The following is a 19,973-nucleotide window of genomic DNA, read 5'->3' as shown; positions in this document are numbered from 1 at the left end:
CTACAATGTTGAATGCCTAAAAATTGAAATAACATGAAATTCAGTTATCCCTATAATTAAACACTAGAGCTTATAAATTGCTAATATTCTAATACAAGTAGCAGCAACAGCAGGACCTACCTGTTTTGCTCTTTCAGTCTTGAAAGCAAGAGCCTGCTCTAAAGCCTGAGGAAGTTTAACTTCCCTGGGGGCTTCTTCTTTCGGTGCTGAAACCTGCAAAGACATCAGAGGAGGAGGCTTTTCACTTTTATCTGAAGGCTCTCCTGGTGGGCCTATGGCAGATGGGGATACCCCTAATAATCCTGGTGCTGGCACCTGAAAAATCATTGTAAAAGTTAAAAGCAAAAAGGTTTCATAATATATGGTCAGCCTTACTTTAATTTTTCCAATATCGTGACTCCGATTGAAAGCTCTTCTACATAGAAAGCTACTGTTCTATACAAATATACAAATATTGTTATGTACTGATAATGGACAAAGGTTCTTATGAAACAAGTTAAAAGCCCAGAACTAGAATTACAAGCTTAGAACAGCTGCTATAGAACAAAATGCCCATATGTGGGTAATTCATTTTTAGTGAAACAAAATATCTGTCAAAAGTTAAAAGTTAAATACATCTTAGCTGTCTTGCAAAAACAATGAATAGTACTCTTCAGAAGAAGTGGACTTTTAGCCAAAGAAAGACCTTTTGTATACTAGTGAGTTTCAGTTGCTTTCTTTACTGAATCTGTTTGTCTATGGAAAAGCAGTTGCCATGACTTCAATCGCTATGTTTTCAAATGTTCACTCTTGTCAATCACCATACAGATATTCTCTGACTGATACATATGGCCAAAGATTTGCACAACAAAATTGAGAAAAATTTAAAAGTAATTTGTATTTTTCCTGACACACACATTAGAAGTTCTTTGTGGAGTATTTAGTTTGCAAAGAAGACCATTTACACTTATTGACAAGGTAGTTAACCACCAACAGGCAAGAGGAAACCCTTCCCACCTGTTGGTCTGCACTCAACTTTGCCTTCCAGCCCAGGTGACTTTTGAGAGGGGTGGCTGAGGTGGGCCATTCATGTCAAGAAATGGCGCATTTTAAAAGTAATATGTATTTTTACCAACATACAAACCTGAGGTCTTCACACATAGGGAATAACTTTCAGCAAGCTGAAAATCCGGCTGTTAAATTTTTGCAAGGTGGTTATGGTAACAGTTGCCGAAGGTGGGGGTGGAGGTACTGCCCACCAAGTCAGAGTGCACTCAAATCTATGCAAGTTTACCATTTGGGCCAGGTAAGAGAATGAGGGGGGGCGGGGTAAGAGGTGAGCCCTTAATGTAAAGACCTCAGGTTTGTATGTTAGCAAAAATAAAAAATACAAATTACTTAAAAAGTTGTCAATACGTACAAACCCTTGGTCTTTATATATGGGAGACTTACTTTTAGAGAGAGGACTCTGAGTACATTTCTAAATTGACAGGTAGTTTGGCTCAGTACTCTATCTGGTCATGTTACGCATCCACCAGCCAAAAAAAAAAAAAAAAAAAAAAAAAAAAAAAAAAAAAAAAAAAGTCCAAGGACCTATGGGCAATGTAACAAGGTAAAAGAAGATAAATGTGATCTGCAAGATTACATTCCATCCTTGTACTCGACTGACAGGTTCTTCCTGAATGTGACAGACAGACCTATGACCCTGGCCTTGAAAGATCTTGCACAAAATGTACTAACGACCACTAGGAAGTTGCAAGGTATGGTCATTTGAGCATCTCACTAATCAGAGAAATGACAACTTGAACACTATTTCTTGGGTAACTTGAAGCTAACAAACGAGTTGTTAGCATTGGGTTGAAAGTCTAGATTTTAGAGGCAACACAAAGGACCTTAGAAGGGAAATGGTCCATCTCACTGATCACCTTCGAAATGTAGAATGATGAAAGGTACACTTCCAGATGTAAATGGATAGCAAAAGTGTACTTATTCAAAGGTGCGAGAAGGCAGATCAGAACAGTGCCAACTTCAGGAAGTCAAGAAAAGAAGGACTAAGATAAAGCTTCTCCAGAGGTTGAACGAATTTATGGAAGTCAAGGTGCCAAGATCAACTGTCCATATCTCCTGACTTCAGCAAATAATTGTTGTAATTACATCCATCTTGCTTGGGATGTCTGATTGGCCAATGTACTAAATGTACTTCTGCCTGCTCATGTGCACACAATAGAGTAAATAAGCCCAAGACTTGAATCATGTACGCAAAAGATGTCAACTAGGTGACAACAGCATCTGATCTTTCTAGGAGGAAATTTATCCAAGTACTGACTAGTCGTCCCAATAGTCCCAGTGTTTCTGCCCATGGATGCGAAAGGCATCTCCTTGACGTCAACAAAATCCATTGCTTCAGGGGGGTCACCTATCCATGTACCAACTGACCCCATAATTGCTAACTTCGCTGATAGGATAAGTGATATTTTCAATGTGGCATAGTTGATGGCTATTATGCCTATTTTCCATAGAGACAGAGCTGAATAGTAGTAATATCTTCGGTGTCGCGATTGAAGGAGTAATTGAATGTCTTCCTAGATCAAACAATTCTTCAAAACTTCGAGGTGTCAAGACCAATTGTCACTAACACTGACCCTAGTGACTGAACTTGTCTGTCTTATGTCCATCTTCTTGGAATGTGTCTGGTTGACTGCTGAGCTGAGCATGCTACTAGAACCCATGCACCCGCACCGTCAATGGAGTGCACACCATCAATAAAAGAGATGACAAGACACTAGCTGGGTTCCCCCCTTCGTTGACTAAGGAACTACCATGGAATTGTTCCTTAATAACATTAAGGAAAGCCTATCTTCAGATCCTGAGGCTTGGAGAGTTTAGAAGACCCAGGTTATAGAGGTACAGATGAGGTCAGGTTAGGCTAGGTTTAGTTTAGGCTAGAATGGGTTGGGTAAAGTACCCACTTTACCCAACCTAACCTAACTCAACCTAGACAATTGAAGAACATGTAACTACCCTCTGGAGGATGCCATGAAAGAAGAAGACCCGTGATACTGAAGCACAGGTTTCGTAAGATTAGGCTAGGTAGGCTAGCGTAAGTACCAAACTGAACTTAACCTAACTTAGTCCCTTTTAGAGCAAGAGACTACCTTCTGGTTGAAGCCATTAGACATAAAAGTTCCAGGATATAGAAATGAAGGACTGGTACGGTTAGGCTAGAACTAGTTAGGCTTAGATAAATTAAGTACCCAACTTAACCCAACCTAACCTCTTGAGGTTTGAATGAATGCCCTTCAGTTGAAACCTGGAGGCATGAAGTACCTCTGGAGGAGATGTGTGTACCACACCCCAAGGGGATAGTAGTCGTCTTGCCATTAGGCTAAGTCCTCTCACCTCTTTGAGGGATGATGGGGGAACGAATGGGGAGACCTTTTCGAAGACAAGGAGTCCCCTTTAGTCTTCACCCTTGCGCTAAGAAAAGTATGTATTGTAGAAAAGAAAACTGAGACTGTTGTACTGAGGAGTAGGCCTGATCCACAGATCTACAGAATTAGAAAATAATTCTGATCACACAAAGAAAAGACCTTGAACAATCAGAATTGATTAATTCCTGTTTTGGAAGTGTAGGACAGTATGGTTCTACAGAACTTCACTGTAAACAAAAACAACCTGCAGTCAAAAACGAATCAAGAATCCAAAGAAATCTGTGCTGATGATCTGTAACTACCTTGGCTCAAGGAGTTGAATGCTTGAATGTGAACGGTGAAATAAGATTTCTTCCTGCCTGAAGTGTTGAAATCTCTGGCTGAACACAATAAAGACAAGTCAATTCCCGCAATGACAGCCATATGGGTCTGACTGAATTAATTCATTTGACCGTGAAAAAGACCCCGTCAACTTATATTAAAAAGGATGTAAAAGTTGGCAGAATGATCCCGTTCTTGTGTGTCAAATGGTATGGTAACATCTGTTGGCCGTTACCTACGTGATTTAGAGGCATTGCACAGATGTACTGCTGATGCACTTCTACATGGGTTGTCGCTGCCTCGCCATCATTCTGTTTCGCATTCTCCTGGGTGAAACCGTGACCACCACTCGTATTCAGGCGGCCCCAAACGAGAAAAAGACTCGGACAGCTATGGACGTGACTCGCACAGTTGTGGATGTGACTCGCACAGCCATGTATTTGACTCTCAAGGCAGCGGATGTCATTCGTGCAGCTGTGGATGTAGTCTCTTTAATTCAGATGGATTCTGTTGTTGCTACTTAAAAAGGAATTCTCTAGACTTTTATATAAAGTGTATTGATAAAGAATCATGTGGTTGTCCGACACATGATGATAAGGGGGATAATGATATACAGCAGACCCCCCGTATTTGCGTTCTCCGGATTTGCGGACTCACACATTCGCGGTATTTTTCTATGAGAAATATCCACAAATTCCTAGTTTTTTTAAAATAAATTTCATCATGAAATGCACTTTTTGTGATAAAACTATTAAAAAACCAAGTATGAAAATTTTTAGTGGTTTTTCTTGAGTTTTAACTAACAAAATAGGCTGTTTTTAGCATTTATATAGGGGTTCCAAACATTCACGAATTCTAACTACTATTCACGGGGGTGTCTGGTACGCGGAAGAGTAATGGGGGTTTAATGATTTTCTTTGGGATTTTCTTTAATTAATTTTATTCCATTTTTATGTTAGATATTTTGAGAAAATAAAGATTATATTTTTGTATAGTGAGAGTCTGAATTCGCCTAAGATTTAATGATTAATTTGCAGCCAGCTACAGGGATGACAAGTGATGGGAACATACCAAGGTAGGTCTTGCTATAAGTTCGCTCCTTTTAGTTAAATGGGGTCATTTGACCCCTTAACAGTTTGGTAGCAGTGGTAGTTATATACAAGCAGTCCCCGGGTTACGACGGGGGTTCCGTTCTTGAGACGCTTCGTAAGCCGAAAATCGTTGTAAGCCGGAACATCGTCAAAAATCCTCAGAAAACCTTACTTTTAATGCTTTGGGTGCATTCAAAACTATGTAAACTGCATTCTTAGTGCATTTTGCATAAAAAAACCTTTAAATATTGATTATTTTGCATTTTTGGTGTCATATTTCATCTGCAAGATCAGCGTTTGTAGGCGTCGTAACTCTGGAGCATGCGCCATAACCCTGAAACATGCGTCGTAACCCTGGAAATAATTTAAGATGAATATAATTGAAAAGCGTCGTAACCTCGGAACGTCGTAAGCCGAGACCGTCGTAACCCGAGGACTGCCTGTATTTTTGACAACTGTCTGTCTACTGCTGACATAAGTGTTGAAGTCAGCGAAATTCGAGTAGTCGAGGGGTCAGCCAGCCTTCTAAGGCAGTGGCAATATTCATTGTATGCAGGTGTAAATACAGCGGAGATTATGGTATAATAAATAAATGGGGCAGTCTTACGGGCAGATGACTTCAACGTGTTTAATGTGCCATTCTTTAATGACGACGTAAGTGTTGAATATTTCCTTTCATTTTTATTTTTATTATGTTAACAATTTGCTCACAGGCTCATTTCATTTTGTCTGTCTGTGGGATCTAAAGAACAGTAGTGGTTTGCTCTTAATTGCAATGCATGGGAATATACAGTACGACATATTTCATTTTTGTATGTAAGCGTGAGTGAGAGAGAGGCTGGCAGATTGATTGTGCTAGACTCAGCAAATACCGAGGAGAAGCAAAGGTTCGTGTTATTTTCTCTCTCTCTCGCCTCTTCCCATTTTCTGTTGATCAGCTCTTGACATCGTAACAGCTGCAAACAGCTGATAACCTTGACCTTCAAATCGAAAGAGTAGATCCCCCCCCCCCCCCTTAGAGTTGAGATGTTTGTTTATTGGGAATTAGTACAAGCAATTTCCTTTTATTGGTGAATGATATTATTACTTTCGTGTTGGCGGTTTTGTGTGGGGATAAATATATTGATGTTATTGAGGTCGGGACAAATCTTGAATAATAAAAGTTCACCTAATGAAGGCAAAATGGCTGAAGCAGGTAACAGTCAAACTTTGGTGCATAAGATAACTAATATAAGTGCGGGAGTAAACCCTTTTCAAAGCATTGTTGATGGCGTTCTGTCCCAACCAGTGTAAATTTTTATTGAGGGAGTTAATAACTACTTAAACATCAAGGGAATTAAAAATGAGGCAGAGGCGTTCACAGAGGCAAAAGCCTTGTTAGATTTCAATAAAAGGGATTTATCATTTAGATACCATAGTTTCCAATACACAAAATGTTGGTAATGGACAGAATTACAAGCATTTCTGAGGACAGCCTATGGAACAAAGGAACACGGAGATATAGTGAGACCTAAGAGGTCTTTACAAGATTAGGAAAAGTAATAAAACCTTATTGGGTATAGCTCAACACTTTTTGACTCAGCAGGAGAATGGATACAGAAATTGAAAAATTCCACATGAGTAAATGGTGATAAAATCTCACTTAACATTTACCTAAAATAAAACATTTTTCCATGTTTCTACATGACGTCCTGGACGCCATTGTAGATAACTTTGATGAAAAGATTGAACCCACATCAGATGAGAAACTGATTTATTCCCAAATTCAGAAACACATGTCCAAATGTCCCACAGTGGATAGTACATTTTTTAATGGGACCAGTTCAAGAAATACAACACAAAGAGACTCAGAGTTTCCTTCTCCCCATTTGTGTGCAAGAATGACAAATTTTCTAAGACAATTTGTATTTTTCATAGCTACAAACCTGAGGTCTTAACAATAGGACCATTTCTAGCACCTAGCTGGATCCGGTTAAAAAGCAGATGAAAGCAAGGAATCTTGTGATATCTGGCAACGCATGCGTAGATTGGGTGAAGAGCGGTCAAAGCCGATCATCTATGCCAGTCTTTCCCAACTCAGGATGACTTAACAAAAGAGGGGCAGCTAGCTAGAGGTGGGCAGTATAACGTTAAGACCTCAGGTTTATAGCTATGAAAAATACAAATTGTCTTAGAAAATTTGTCATTTGTTCATACGCGAACAAACCCTCAGTCTTAACAATAAGATAGACTCATACTTGGAGGGAGTATAAGACATCCAAGACCGGCTGGAGGCCTACCCACCAGTCCTGCTCTCAAAAGAAATAGTTCTTGGAGAGGGACTGAAGCCCATTTAGAAGCTAGATACACTAATATCTAACCACTTAAAACCTGAGTGACGTACAATGATATATGGGATAACCATTGTATAGGGAACCAAAGAGAAACTTTGACTGTCCAAATAACAAACCAAGACACTAGGGCTTGTAGTACTCCCGTCTCCTCCTTGCCCAGGAGCGGAGCCTATGCTACTAAATAGTGGGTAAGATATTGTATATTGCACGACCACACTACCAGTATGACTAACTCACTCACCTGTATCAGACCAGTCCAGCAAATGATGTGTCAATTCCTTAAACTGCCTGAAGGAAGAAGGAAAGGTACAAGAGAAAGAAGGAGACCAACCAACTCACTCATTCTCTCATCCACACAATCATCTTAGGTAAGATATAAAGGTGCCCCGTTAAGGGCAACTATGAGTTACACAACCTGTTGGGCAGCCACCACAGACCCAGGGAAAAAGTGTCCATAGATCTGTGGGCAACATCCTTAAGATATACAGCCAAGTTCTTTTTGAAAGCCAGAGAGGGACCAATACCCCTAACGTCATGTGCTCTAGCCTGCACAGACGTGGTGATGGAATCATCAAGAGTCAAGTATACCTGTCTGATGGCTTCCCGTATCCAAAAAGAGATAGTATTCTTAGACACCTCTTTCTTTGTACGGTCTGTACTAAAAAAAAGTCTGCGGCAGCCTGGTCTAAGGTGCCGGGTACTTTTAAGATAGCAATGCAGGGCCCAGACAGGGCACAACAAAAGCTCTTGAGCATCACCACCCCCAAAGTCAGTCAGTGATGGAATGGAAAACGAAGCGAACCTGTCATCATACACAGAGGGTTTTGGGTCTTGGCCACAAATTCAGGGACAAATTCGAAGGACACTGACTTCCAACCCCTGGTGTGCTTCACCTTATAATTCAGACCGTGGAGCTCTCCTACCCTTTTGGAAGATGCCAAAGCCAAAAGGAAAACAGTCTTGAGAGTCAGGTTCCTGTCAGATGAGCGACACAAGGGCTCATATGGACTCTTAGTTAAGCTCTTAAGCACCAAGGAAACATCCCACGTTGGAGGCTTGAGCTCTCTAGGAGAACTTGACAGCTCAAATCCCTTAACTAGCAGGGAAAGTTCCCAGGAAGAGGAGATGTCGATACCCTTCAGGCGTAACACCAAACTCAGTGCCTCCCTGTAGGCTCTAATAGCAGAAACGGACAAACATTTCTTGTCTCTGAGGAAGGTTAAAAAGTTTGCTATTCGCTGAACAGAGGTCATGAGTGGAGAAAAATCCTGTTTACGACACCAATCACAGTAGATCGCCCATTTGCCTTGGTAAACTGTGGAGGTTGACTTCCTAAGACTGCTGGACATGTGCCCAGCTGATTTCTGAGAAAAGCCTCTCTCTCGGAGGAGATAGTTGATAGCCTCCAGCCGTGAAGAGACAGGGATTCTACTGACTGGTGGAACCTTTCTGCATGGGGCTGACACAAGAGATGCCGCCAAGGGGGAATCTCCCTCGGAATCTCTGACAACAATAACAGCAGATCTGGAAACCATTCTGCCTGAGGCCACAGAGGGGCTACCAAAGTCATTCTGAGACCCTGTGAACTCATCAGCCTGTTCAGAGCCTGACGGATCAAACAAAACAGAGGGAAGGCATACACCTCCAGGTTGTCCCAGGAATGTTGGAATGCATCTTTTGCCAATGCTAAGGAATCTGGAACCACTGAACAGAACACCTCCAGCTTCCTGTTGTAGTGTGTCGCGAAAAGGTCCAGCATGGGTCTCCCCCAAATCTGGAAAAGCTTGTCTGCCACCACTTGATGAAGGAACCACTCTGTGCCTAGGATCTGATCCTGGCGACTGAGTTTGCCTGCAACCACGTTCCGTTTCCCTGGGATATACCTGGCTGAGAGCTCTACCAAATTGCTGATTGCCCACTGGTGAAGCTCGACGGTCAAAACATGAAGTTGCTGAGAAACCAGGCCTCCCTGTTTTTTCACGTAGGCTACCAACGTGGTGTTGTCCGACATGAGAACGACAGAGTGACCCTCTACCATCCCCCAAAATTCCTTCAGACCCAAGAAAGCCGCCTTCAACTCCAAGACGTTGATATGCTGCTGCTTGTCCTCCAAACCCCAAACGTCTGAAGCGATGAGGCTGCCTAAGTGCGTGCCCCAACCTGCGAGGGAGGCGTCCGAGAACAGAAGGAAGTCCGGAGGGAGAGAACGCAGAGGGACGCCCTTCAATAGATTCTGGTCGTCCAACCACCAACGAAGGTGTTCTTTCACTTCCAAAGACAGTGGAACCATAAACAGGGGAAAGTCCCCCGCCAGAGACCAGAATTCCCCAAGTCTCCACCGCAGAGACCGAAGATGAAGACGACCATGAGGGACCAGCTTCTCCAGGGAAGATAGCACTCCCAGAAGAACCTGCCACTGATGAGCCGACTGATACGACTTTGACAGGAAGTTGCGCGCCACAGCCCGCAACTTCTCCAATATTTGATCCGACGGGAAAACTCTTGCCACTGTCGTATCGATGACCATGCCCAGGTAGAGAATCCTTTGAGTGGGTGCGAGGTTTGACTTTTCCTGGTTGACTAACATGCCCAGGTCCAGACAGAACCGAAGAAGACGATCCCTGTCTTGCAGCAGCTTCTCCCTGGAAACTGCCAAGACCAACCAATCGTCGAGGTAACTCAGCAAACGGATCCCCTGAGCATGGGCCCAACTTGACACGAGAGAGAAGACCCTTGTGAACACTTGAGGGGCTGTCATCAGCCCGAAGCACAAGACTTTGGACTCGAAGATCTTGCGTGGGATGAACAGGGATTTGGAAGTATGCATATCCCTCAAGTCTATCGACAGCATGAAGTCGCCTTCCCTCACAGCTGCCAACACCGAGCGCGGGATCTCCATCTTGAACCGTGTCTTCCTAATGAAGCGATTCAAGGTGGATAAGTCGATCACAGGCCTCCATCCTCCCAACGCCTTGGGCACCAAGAAGATGTGACTGTAAAACCCCGGGGACGGACGCACTACTTCCTCTATTGGATCCTTGTCCAGCATTTTCTGCACTTCCTCCCGAAGAGCCAAGAACTTCAGAGAATCTGGGGGATACGTCTTCCTGAGCTGCAGCTTGTCCGACAGAGGAGGAGAGAAGTCGAATGGCAACAGGTATCCCACCCAAAGGACATCTACCACCCACTTCTCCGGCCCGTAACTCTGCCACTTGGCCCAATGGCCAGCCAGGCACCGCCCAACCCGTCGCGCAGGAGAGGGAGAGGCGCCCAACATACTGACGGCCCCCCTGACCTCTGCCCCTGGGGCCTCTTCTTGGTTTAAGGGGACCGTCCGCTATGGCGGATGGTTTATCAACTTGAAAAAATAAAAAATAGTTATTATTTCTATCTATGCAGAAACATGCCGTACATGCTTCCTAGAAGTTTCAGCCAATTATTGATACAAATAATGAAGATATAGCGGTTTTTAAAAGATGACGTCATCATAACTGCGTCGTCTGTATGACTGAGTTTGACAGGATCGTCTTAAGAGTGTTTATTTTTGCATATATACAGCGATTTTTTCAGATTTGTTTTGAAATTCTCATACGTCTGGCAGCAATAAAAGGTAGTGTGAGAGCTCTGGGCAGTTTTAGGCGAGACTCAGCTTCACTCAAGAGAACAACTCAGTTACTCCACAGATGTCAGAGTGGTTGCATGCACATGCGTTTGTTTACTTGCTGTTTACGTTGTTTTTATAACTTCCTAGTGAACTTATAGCAATGCCAAAGTTACTTAAGATCAAGAAGGCTACTAAGCAACTAAGGCTAGCAAAATTAGCGAAGGCCAGGAGTGTGCTGAAAGAAAAACATGAAAATTCATTGTTATCAGCTCCCTCATTGTCTCATGTCACGCTGTCAACATCATTGTCTCGTGTCACGCTTAGGGTATTAATACCACTTTTAGGGGGAGGACCAGGATCCTTGATGTAGAAATCAACAATAAAAGTACAAATAAAGTAATTATAATAATGTTGTTTTGACTTTTCTAAGAAAAAAGTGAAAATTTACATAGCAAATCTTTGGGAGCTCATAATTCAAAAACATACTTATTCGCATGTTGGTAGCCATTACTCGGTTATTTATTGTCCAATTTTAAAGCGAAAGATACCATTGGAAAGAGGAATAAAGATCCCATAATTCCTTGTGAGCCAATTTTTTCTTTCTTTCTTTCTTTTTTTTTATGATTTTTTTGAGTCTAGACAAAAAAACTTTCATAAAAAAAAAAAAATCTAAATTCTGTTCTCACAGATTTATTCTGTATATAAAGTAGTTTTTATGGTATGATTTTCAATACAACTGATGTCATAGCGGAGAAATCGCTACCTAATTTTTTTATTAAATTATAATTTTTGCTAATAAAACTAAGTTTTTGCTCAAATGACTTGAAATTTTTGTATGATGAAGGTATTATATATATCTACAACATATATGGAAATTATGTATTTTGTATAATGAACAAAAAAAATACACAACATAGCGGACGGTCCCCTTAAAGGAAATAGGAGCGAAAGGGCCGTTGACCTTCCAACTTGGGCTGTGTCGTACGGGAAGGCCCTGCCAAACTCGAGGTCCTCGATGGCCTACAGGCGACGATTTCCTCGACTGCTGCTGGACTGGGGGAGGAGGGGGGGCCGGACGTCTCCAAGGCCGGGACTCTGATTTAGACACGGCTTGGTGCACCAGTCGGTCCTTGGTGTCAGCCCGCCGTCGGTCTATTGCATTTTCAAGTTCTGTCCGTGGAAACAAGAATTGCGACTCCAACAGATCACCGTTCCTCAAGGCCAGCAAAGACTCTGTGTCGAGCGACCTCTCCAGCTTAGACAAAGCCGCGGCCCTCCTAACCAGAAGAAGATTAGCCCATAAATTGGCAATGAGGTAAGCCAAATAAGAAAACGCCTTGCCCCCGGACTGCAATAGACTGGCAAGTGAGGCGGCACTCACCAACCCTTCAGGGGACCTGTCAGAAGCTACCTTGGCAATCACCACAGACCAGAGGTCCAGCCAAGAAACCGTCTGCAACATGGAGGCCGCCGTAGATTCCAAAGCTAAGGCGTCTCGCGGAGACAAGGACGGAGCCACTGACCTCAACTGTTCCAAAGTCAAACCCGGCTTCAGGCAAATGATGTCTGGGTTAAGGTGGCGTGACAACAAAAACACAGAGCTTGTAGCATAGTACTTCCTATATCTTGTGGCAGCTGAAGAGATGATTTGGGGTCCTGAGTAGCTCCCACCAAGGCTTCCAAGCAAGAAGTGTAAGACGACCGAGCCTGAGTCCTACTTTCCAAATTGTTGAACCCACAAATGAGATCAACAACTTCCGAAAAGGAAGACAGAAACTCCTGCGTGTCCCCCTCCTCCTGCTCTGGCACCGGCGACCGACGACGAAAAGGATGTGCAGGCTCTTCTAACGCGCCTTTTTAACCAAAATTCACAGGAGGGTTAGCAGCCGAACAGTCTGAAACCCCTACTAACCTATCAGGGCTGGGTCCAAGCATCAGCCTCCGAGACGGACCCCCATGAACAGTCACAGGCGTGGCGGCCGTACGTACGTGAGATGGGAGGAAACTCAAGCACTAAAGATTGATGGAGAATCCCTTATAATCGAAGTCTTGGAAGCACCAGTTAAGAGAGGCAGGCAAATACTCTGGGTGCACCAACTCCGTGCTCACTACCTTCGACCTCTTGACAGGCGCCTTCAGATCTTTACGGCGATGAATAGGCCTTGGAGAAGAAGGAGCACTAACATCACGTGCATGGGCAGGGGAGGTTGCAACACGCTCACGATGTGCAAGGATGGAAGGGGGGGGGGGGGTTGCACGTTTGAGATTCGGCGGCAAAGCAACCTTGCAGAACACAAACCACTAACACTGCCCAAAACCACAGCACTCTTGGGAACACATCTGCGTTGTTCCTCAGGACGAAGGAAGGGTAAAGTCCTTCGCCTTCCAACGCTTAATATGCCGACGAAGCGTAGAGGGGGAAGAGGGAGAGGAAGACAGCACTAACTTCTTATGCGCACTCTTCTCGGAATGCGGGGACGAAGCAACGCGTTTCCTACCAGTCCTCCCAACCGATAAGGCAGCCAACTTCACATCCAATACAGAGTCCAGCCTCTGAAGCACTGCCTGGCATATGACCTCGGACTGATGTGCCGGAGAAGGCTCCGCAGACAAGGAAGGGAGAAGTTGCGAACTGGGCGGCAGAGGCAGATTGGAGGCGGCGACTGGGAGATACGTCATCGATGAGAGTGACGTCACAAGCGGTGGTGACATCACGGCTTCCCCTCTGTGCGAGGAGGGAAGAGACGCCACTGGTGGAGGAATACACAAAGATGGACCCCGTGACATCATCAACGGGGCTGACACCGCACCGTCACTCAGATACAAAGCGGCGGCAGACACCGACGGAGCAATACAAGATGGCTGACTGCTCCTACCCGCAGAGACGAGGCTGGGAGGAGGGGGATGGCCTCCACAAAATGCACTAGCAAAAACCCCCAAGGATGGGGTACCCCCTAGCCCAAGCGTCTTCCAAATCACCGCCATTTTGGATGCCTCCGACTCTGGAAGAGAGAATGATGAAAAAACCTCACCCTTCTCGGGAACCAAAAAAACTCCCGAGGAAGAGGGGGCTACATTACAAAAAATACCCTGGCGACCTCCCGATACTTCCATCAACGAATCAATGGAAAAAAAGGAAGGAGATGCAGGGACAACGCTACTATGAGGGTCGACTACTGCGGAAGACGAAACATCGGGAATAGGAGCAAAGCCCTTCCAAGTAGGAAGGGTGGAGACTCTCCGATGTTCCCTCTTACCATAAAACTTCCTCCACTGCTCCTTAGGCCATGCCCGGCATTCCGTACAAGGATTCGTAATCGTACAAAAATTCAAACGACACCTACTGCATGTGATGTGAGGGTCTATCGCTGACGAAGCCAAATAACGAGAACAGGGGAACCCAGGAACTCCGGGGCACATACGCTGACGCCGAGAAGGAGCAGAAGAAGCCATAATACCAGGAAAAAAACACACAACACACTAAAGGAAACAAAACGGGCAATGAACCGGGAAAAGGCCAAGAGAGGAAAACACAACTCTCGCCCAGGCAGTTAAGAAAAGACTGGCGTAGATGATCGACGTTTGACCACTCTTCACCCAATCTATGCATGCGTTGCCAGATATCACAAGATTCCTTGCTTTCATCTGCTTTTTAACCGGATCCAGCTAGGCGCTAGAAATTATCATATTGTGAAGACCGAGGGTTTGTTCGCATATGAACAAGTGGAATATACGAGAGGTTTGATGGATCAAGGGCAACAGCAGTTGCGTTGCTACAATTGTAATAAACCAGGACACACAATGAAAGTTTTTTATGGAATATGCAAAAGTGCAGATCACTTTTGGCAGTCTTGTCCGTCGCAGAAACAAAGAGATGCAAGACCCACACCTCAGAAACTTGGGAGTTATAAAATGAGAACTTCCCAAGCAGGTTACTGAAGGGGGCAAAGAGATCGGCGAAATTTTTGGATGGCCAATCAACAAAAAGGTTACAGATGATTTGTATGTGCCATTGTGGTCTCGTGGGGGACGCCCCAGAGCCCAGGCCGATAGTAAATGGAATAGTGGGGGATGTGAAGATCCCAATTTTCTTAAGACACACGGGCCTCTGTGAGCTTGCTGAACCATGACTTGTATCAGTCAATGTTGTCCCAATACCCTTTGAAACCCTCAACAGAGACAGTGTGTGATGTGCAAACCCATAGATTAAATACCTTGGGTTTTATAAAAATACCTTTTACTCTGGGTGATAGAAGCATTTTTGGTGATAAAAGGGGTTGCGTTGGGCAATAGACATTTGCTGGGCCATCCTGCATGTAGGAGACACAGGATATCGGTCCATACAGGTGATAGTAGCATGATGGTTGGGATACCGGGTGTTTTTTATTCCATATGCGGATATAAGTGAAACTGAGGATACAGAGGTCAATATGGGGAATACTGGCGGTGGTGTTGGTGATTATAACGGGAATATTGATGATCATGGTGGTGTTGACGAGGTTATTTTGGATAATGGCAATGACAATGACGGTTATGATAGGGATATCAGTGATAATGGTGCTTATAATAAGGGTACTGGCGACAATTTTGCCGGTATTAACAGTGGTAATATGGGAAATAACATGGTGGGGTTATGGTGGATGGAACAAGGGACACTAGTATAAATAAGGATGATATTCATGGGGATGTGGAACAGGAAAGTACTAACCACAAATATAAAGTGTTTTTATCAGAGGATGTTATTTTAAATCCAGGTACAATGACTATGGTGAAAGTCAGACTGAGTGAAGTGAAAAAGCCCAAAGTGGTATGCATAACTGACGGTAGCGAGAAACTAAGAGGGGTTATTAGACCGTATCGGTGAACAGAGTATCAAACACTGGTGTTTACATGGGTGGAATTATTGAACTGTAATGATATAGTTAGGAAATACCAGAACACATATGTGGTAGACCTCACAGATTGGAAAAATTAAGTGGTTCAGTGGCTACTGTAGTGGTGAAAACTGAGTTTTAGAGGCAGAAATACAATCAAGGAAGAAAATTTAGGGAACATTTAGCTAATGCACACTACAAGGAACATACAGAAGCAGTAAGCAAACTTTTGGCTGAATTTGGGGATACTGTGGCTTTAAAAGGGGATAAGTTAGGACTGACTAGTGTGTTAGAACATTATGGGTTTGTCATGAAATAACCGTGAATGATATTTATTAAGTATCCGGTTAACCATGCCTTTCCAATTGTATAGTATGAATAATACTATAATACTTGTTATTATATAAAAAAAATTACTTAAAGAACACGGAATCATAAAAGGACAATAATCATATTTCAAAACTTACCGATGACCTAGGTGGTGTACTTGGCATTGACACAGGTGGACGCTGTGCTGTAATAGGAGCTGGAGGCCGAGGGGTTGGAGCTTGTATCATGGGTGGCCTTGGTGGAGCTGGCTGCTGAGGTGCAGGTGGCTTTGCAGTTGGTCCTGGGGAAGGACCTAACATACCAGTGTTGGTCACTGGTACAGGCCCTGTTGGCCCAGGTGGAACAGGTGGACCAGGAGGGACTGGAGGTACTGGTGGACCAGCAGGACTAGGGCCAGTTCCTGTAAAGCCTGTTGGTGGAGCACTTAAAGGAATAGGACCCTGAGGTCTTGGAGGAAAGGAGGCAGGTGGAGGAGGAACAACAACAGATGCTTTTATTCCAGGGGGTCCTAAAACTGGCACTGTTCCTACACTTGGTGAAGGCCCAGCAATTCGTGTTGGAGGTGCAGACACAACTGGGGCAACAGGAGCAGCTGGCGTTAACTGAAAAAAATAAAATTACATGAAACCAACTAATTTCTCAGCTCTATTGAATAAACTAATAAACTATAACATCATATACTTCCCATAGATTCATTTGATTTTAAGAAATAAAGGTGGTAAAGCCAAGTGCTCAGAGTGTTTCAGCTGTTCAGTGCTAAGACAGTGAAAAGTGAGAGTTGGAGTGACTGGATAGTAAAATAAAGAGATCCAGAAAATAAAGAACATGTAGTACAAGATTCTAAAGGTGGAACTGATGTAATGATAGCTATGACAAATAATATTAGAGAGGGTAGCGTAAAAATATAAGAGAGAATAATCAAGAGTACAATGAAAATAACAAGAGAGAGAGAGAGAGAGAGAGAGAATTGAATCTTGGTGTATGTGAGGCGTACACAAAACAAACGTTTAGTCACAGGACATTGGGGAAACGGGAAAGCGGCGAAAGCCAAAACACTGTCACAATAGAAATCTTAAGACTGCCTTAAACTCGCTGACCTATGACCTCACACCTGACTCACTCAGCTTCCATTGATAAGGCTGCTCCATCTCCAAGAGGAGGTATTAACATGTTAACTTAACAACCTCCACCTTCAGCAGGAGGAATTAACATGTTAACCCCACCAATAAGGGGATGGGGTAAGATAAGAGAGAGTCAGCTTCACTAACCCTTAAACGCCGAAGCGGTATTTTAAAAATCGTCTCCCGTATCCTGGCGGCGTTCACGAGTGAGCGCTGAAGCGGATTTTTTTTTTTTTTCTCAAAAAATCACATCACACTTAGTTTTCAAGATAAGAGTTAATTTTTGGCTCCTTTTTTGTCATTACCTGAAGTTTGGTATGCAACCATCAGAAATGAAAAAAATATCATTATCATATATAAATACTATTGGGATATATAACAGCGTGAAAAAATTTTTCTTATATAATTGTATACAAATCGCGCTGTGAGCAAAACGGTTAAAGCTAATGCGATAATTTTTGTTGTTGTTGTATTGTACACTAAATTGCGATCACTTTGGTATATAACACATTGTAAAACGATCAAGGCAACATAGAGAAAATATTATCACAAAATGATGCATGAACTCGTAACAAGTGGACGTAAAAAAAAGCCGTTTTCAAAAATTCACCAGAAATCGAAATATTGTGCTAGAGACTTCCCGTTTGTTGCAAAATGAAGGTAATTGATTGAATATTACTAGACTGTAAGCGTTGAAGCTTACAATTGCAGTTTTTGACCATTTTGGTCGAGTTAAAATTGACCGAAGGACGAATTTTTTCTATTTATCATTTATATGAATATATTTCAAAACCGATAAAAGCTACAACCATGGGTTGATTTTAGTTGTATTCTACATGAAATTGCGCACATTTTCATATATAAAACTTTATGTAACGGCTAATTTAAAATGGTGCAAACATTACGACAATTGGATGAAAAAATTTATGATTTTTTCGGAAGAGTTACGGCGCGGACGTAAGGAAAAAGTTTATTTCATAAATTCACCATAAATTGAAACATTGTGCTAGAAACTTCCTGTTTGTTGCAAAATGAAGGTAATTGACTGAATATTACTAGACTGTAAGTGTTGTAGCTTACAATTGCAGTTTTCGACCATTTCGGTCTAGTTAAAGTTGACCGAAGGACAAATTTTTTCTATTTATCGTTATTTATATGAAAATATTTCAAAACTGATAAAAGCTACAACCATGGTTTGTTTTTTGTTGTATTCTACATGAAATTGCATACATTTTCATATATAAAACTTTATGTAACGGCTAATTTAAAATGGTGCAAACATTACGACAATCGGACAAAAAAATTAGATTTTTTTCGGAAGAGTTACCGCGCGCACGTAAGGAAAATGTTTTTTTTTCATAAATTCACCATAAATCAAAATATTGTGCTAGAGACTTCCAATTTTTTGCAAAATAAAGGTAAATTATTAAATATTACTAGAATGTAAGAGTTTTTAGCTTACAATTGTGTTTTTTGACCATTTCGGTAGAGTCAAAGTTGACCGAAGGTTGATATTTTGGCACTTATCGTTATTTATATGAAAATATTTCAAACCTGAAAAAAGCTACAACCATGGATTGTTTTTAATTGTATTCTACATGAAATTGCCCACATTTCCATATATAAAACTTTATGTAACGGCTAATTTAAAATGGTGCAAACATTACGACAATCGGATGAACAAATTTATGATTTTTTCGGAAGAGTTACCGCGTGAACGTAAGGAAAAAGTTTTTTTTCATAAATTCACCATAAATTGAAATATTGTGCTAGAGACTTCCAATTTGTTGCAAAATGAAGGTAAATAATTGAATATTACTAGAATATAAGAGTTTTAGCTTACAATTGCGCTTTTCGACCATTTCGGTAGAGTCAAAGTTGACTGAAGGTTGAAATTTTGGCACTTATCGTTATCTATATAAAAATATTTCAAAACTGATAAAAGCTACAACCACAAGTTGTTTTTAGTTGTATTCTACATGAAATTGCACACATTTTCATATATAATAATACTCCATGTAATGGCTAATATAAAATGGTGCAAAAATTATGTCAAAGTGACGAAATGATTTCTGAGATGTATCGCTGATGTTTTTTAGTGTGAGAAGAAAGAAATTTGAGCTTGCGCGCCTGGGTAACGATTGTAAACAAAGCAATGCCTTAATCTGTGAGCTTCCAGGATCCCCCAAGGAGCGTGATTCAAAAGTTTTTGCCTGGTAGGCCTATAAGTATTTTTCCGCGAATTTTTAAAAAAACTTTTTTACATCAACGTACCATACTTCCAATCAGCACCCAACAGACAATTTATATCGACGTTTAATACGTCCAATCGGCGTTAAAGGGCTAATCCTGACTGAGTTTGTGCGGAGGTCTGGAACATACACCACCTTAGGAGGTTGGGCCAAGACAACCGTGGGGTAGCTGATTGCAGAGCGGCAGAACCAGAGCAGAGAGGACCACCCGCCATCATACAGTAAAGAAGCAATACCTTTCCAGAACATTATATTGGTCCTAACCAGATTACCTAGATTTGAATCTTTTAAGTTGTAACTTGTATAACTGTATACTTATATTTCTTTAGAAAAGTAAAAAAAAAAAAAAACTGCCGTTTGTCTCATACACTCATGAGAGACTTGATACTATTAATTCAGAACTACCAATTCCAATAAGATGAATAATAAAGACATAAAACATAGACCCAGATCGCAGACGAGGACAGAAATAGTAGAAGCAGGTAAGAGAACACACAAAACTCTAAACGCATAACATTTATTGGTGCCAGTGATATGTGGAATCCAAGAGACGTAACGTGCAGTGAAATATAGTTAAATATATACACACATTTCGACAGTTACAACGGTGATACCAATCAACAAATAGAACTTAAAA

At 42.2% G+C, this 19,973-nt stretch overlaps 1 protein-coding gene across 1 annotated transcript in view; it reads right to left on the bottom strand.

Moving 5' to 3' along the window:
• The window catches only part of LOC135218267 (splicing factor 3B subunit 2-like), a 170,621-nt gene that overhangs the window by 34,746 nt on the left and 115,902 nt on the right, over positions 1-19,973 (bottom strand). The window contains 2 exon segments of the mRNA XM_064254442.1: positions 121-315; positions 16,101-16,565. Of these exon segments, the coding sequence (XP_064110512.1) occupies positions 121-315; positions 16,101-16,565 (660 nt within the window).

The sequence above is a fragment of the Macrobrachium nipponense genome, chromosome 9, assembly GCF_015104395.2.
Source record: "Macrobrachium nipponense isolate FS-2020 chromosome 9, ASM1510439v2, whole genome shotgun sequence".
In the NCBI taxonomy this organism is placed as follows: Eukaryota; Metazoa; Arthropoda; class Malacostraca; order Decapoda; family Palaemonidae; genus Macrobrachium; species Macrobrachium nipponense.
The sequence above is the reverse complement of the archived record's forward strand: the minus strand, read 5'-3'. Positions and strand labels throughout refer to the sequence as shown.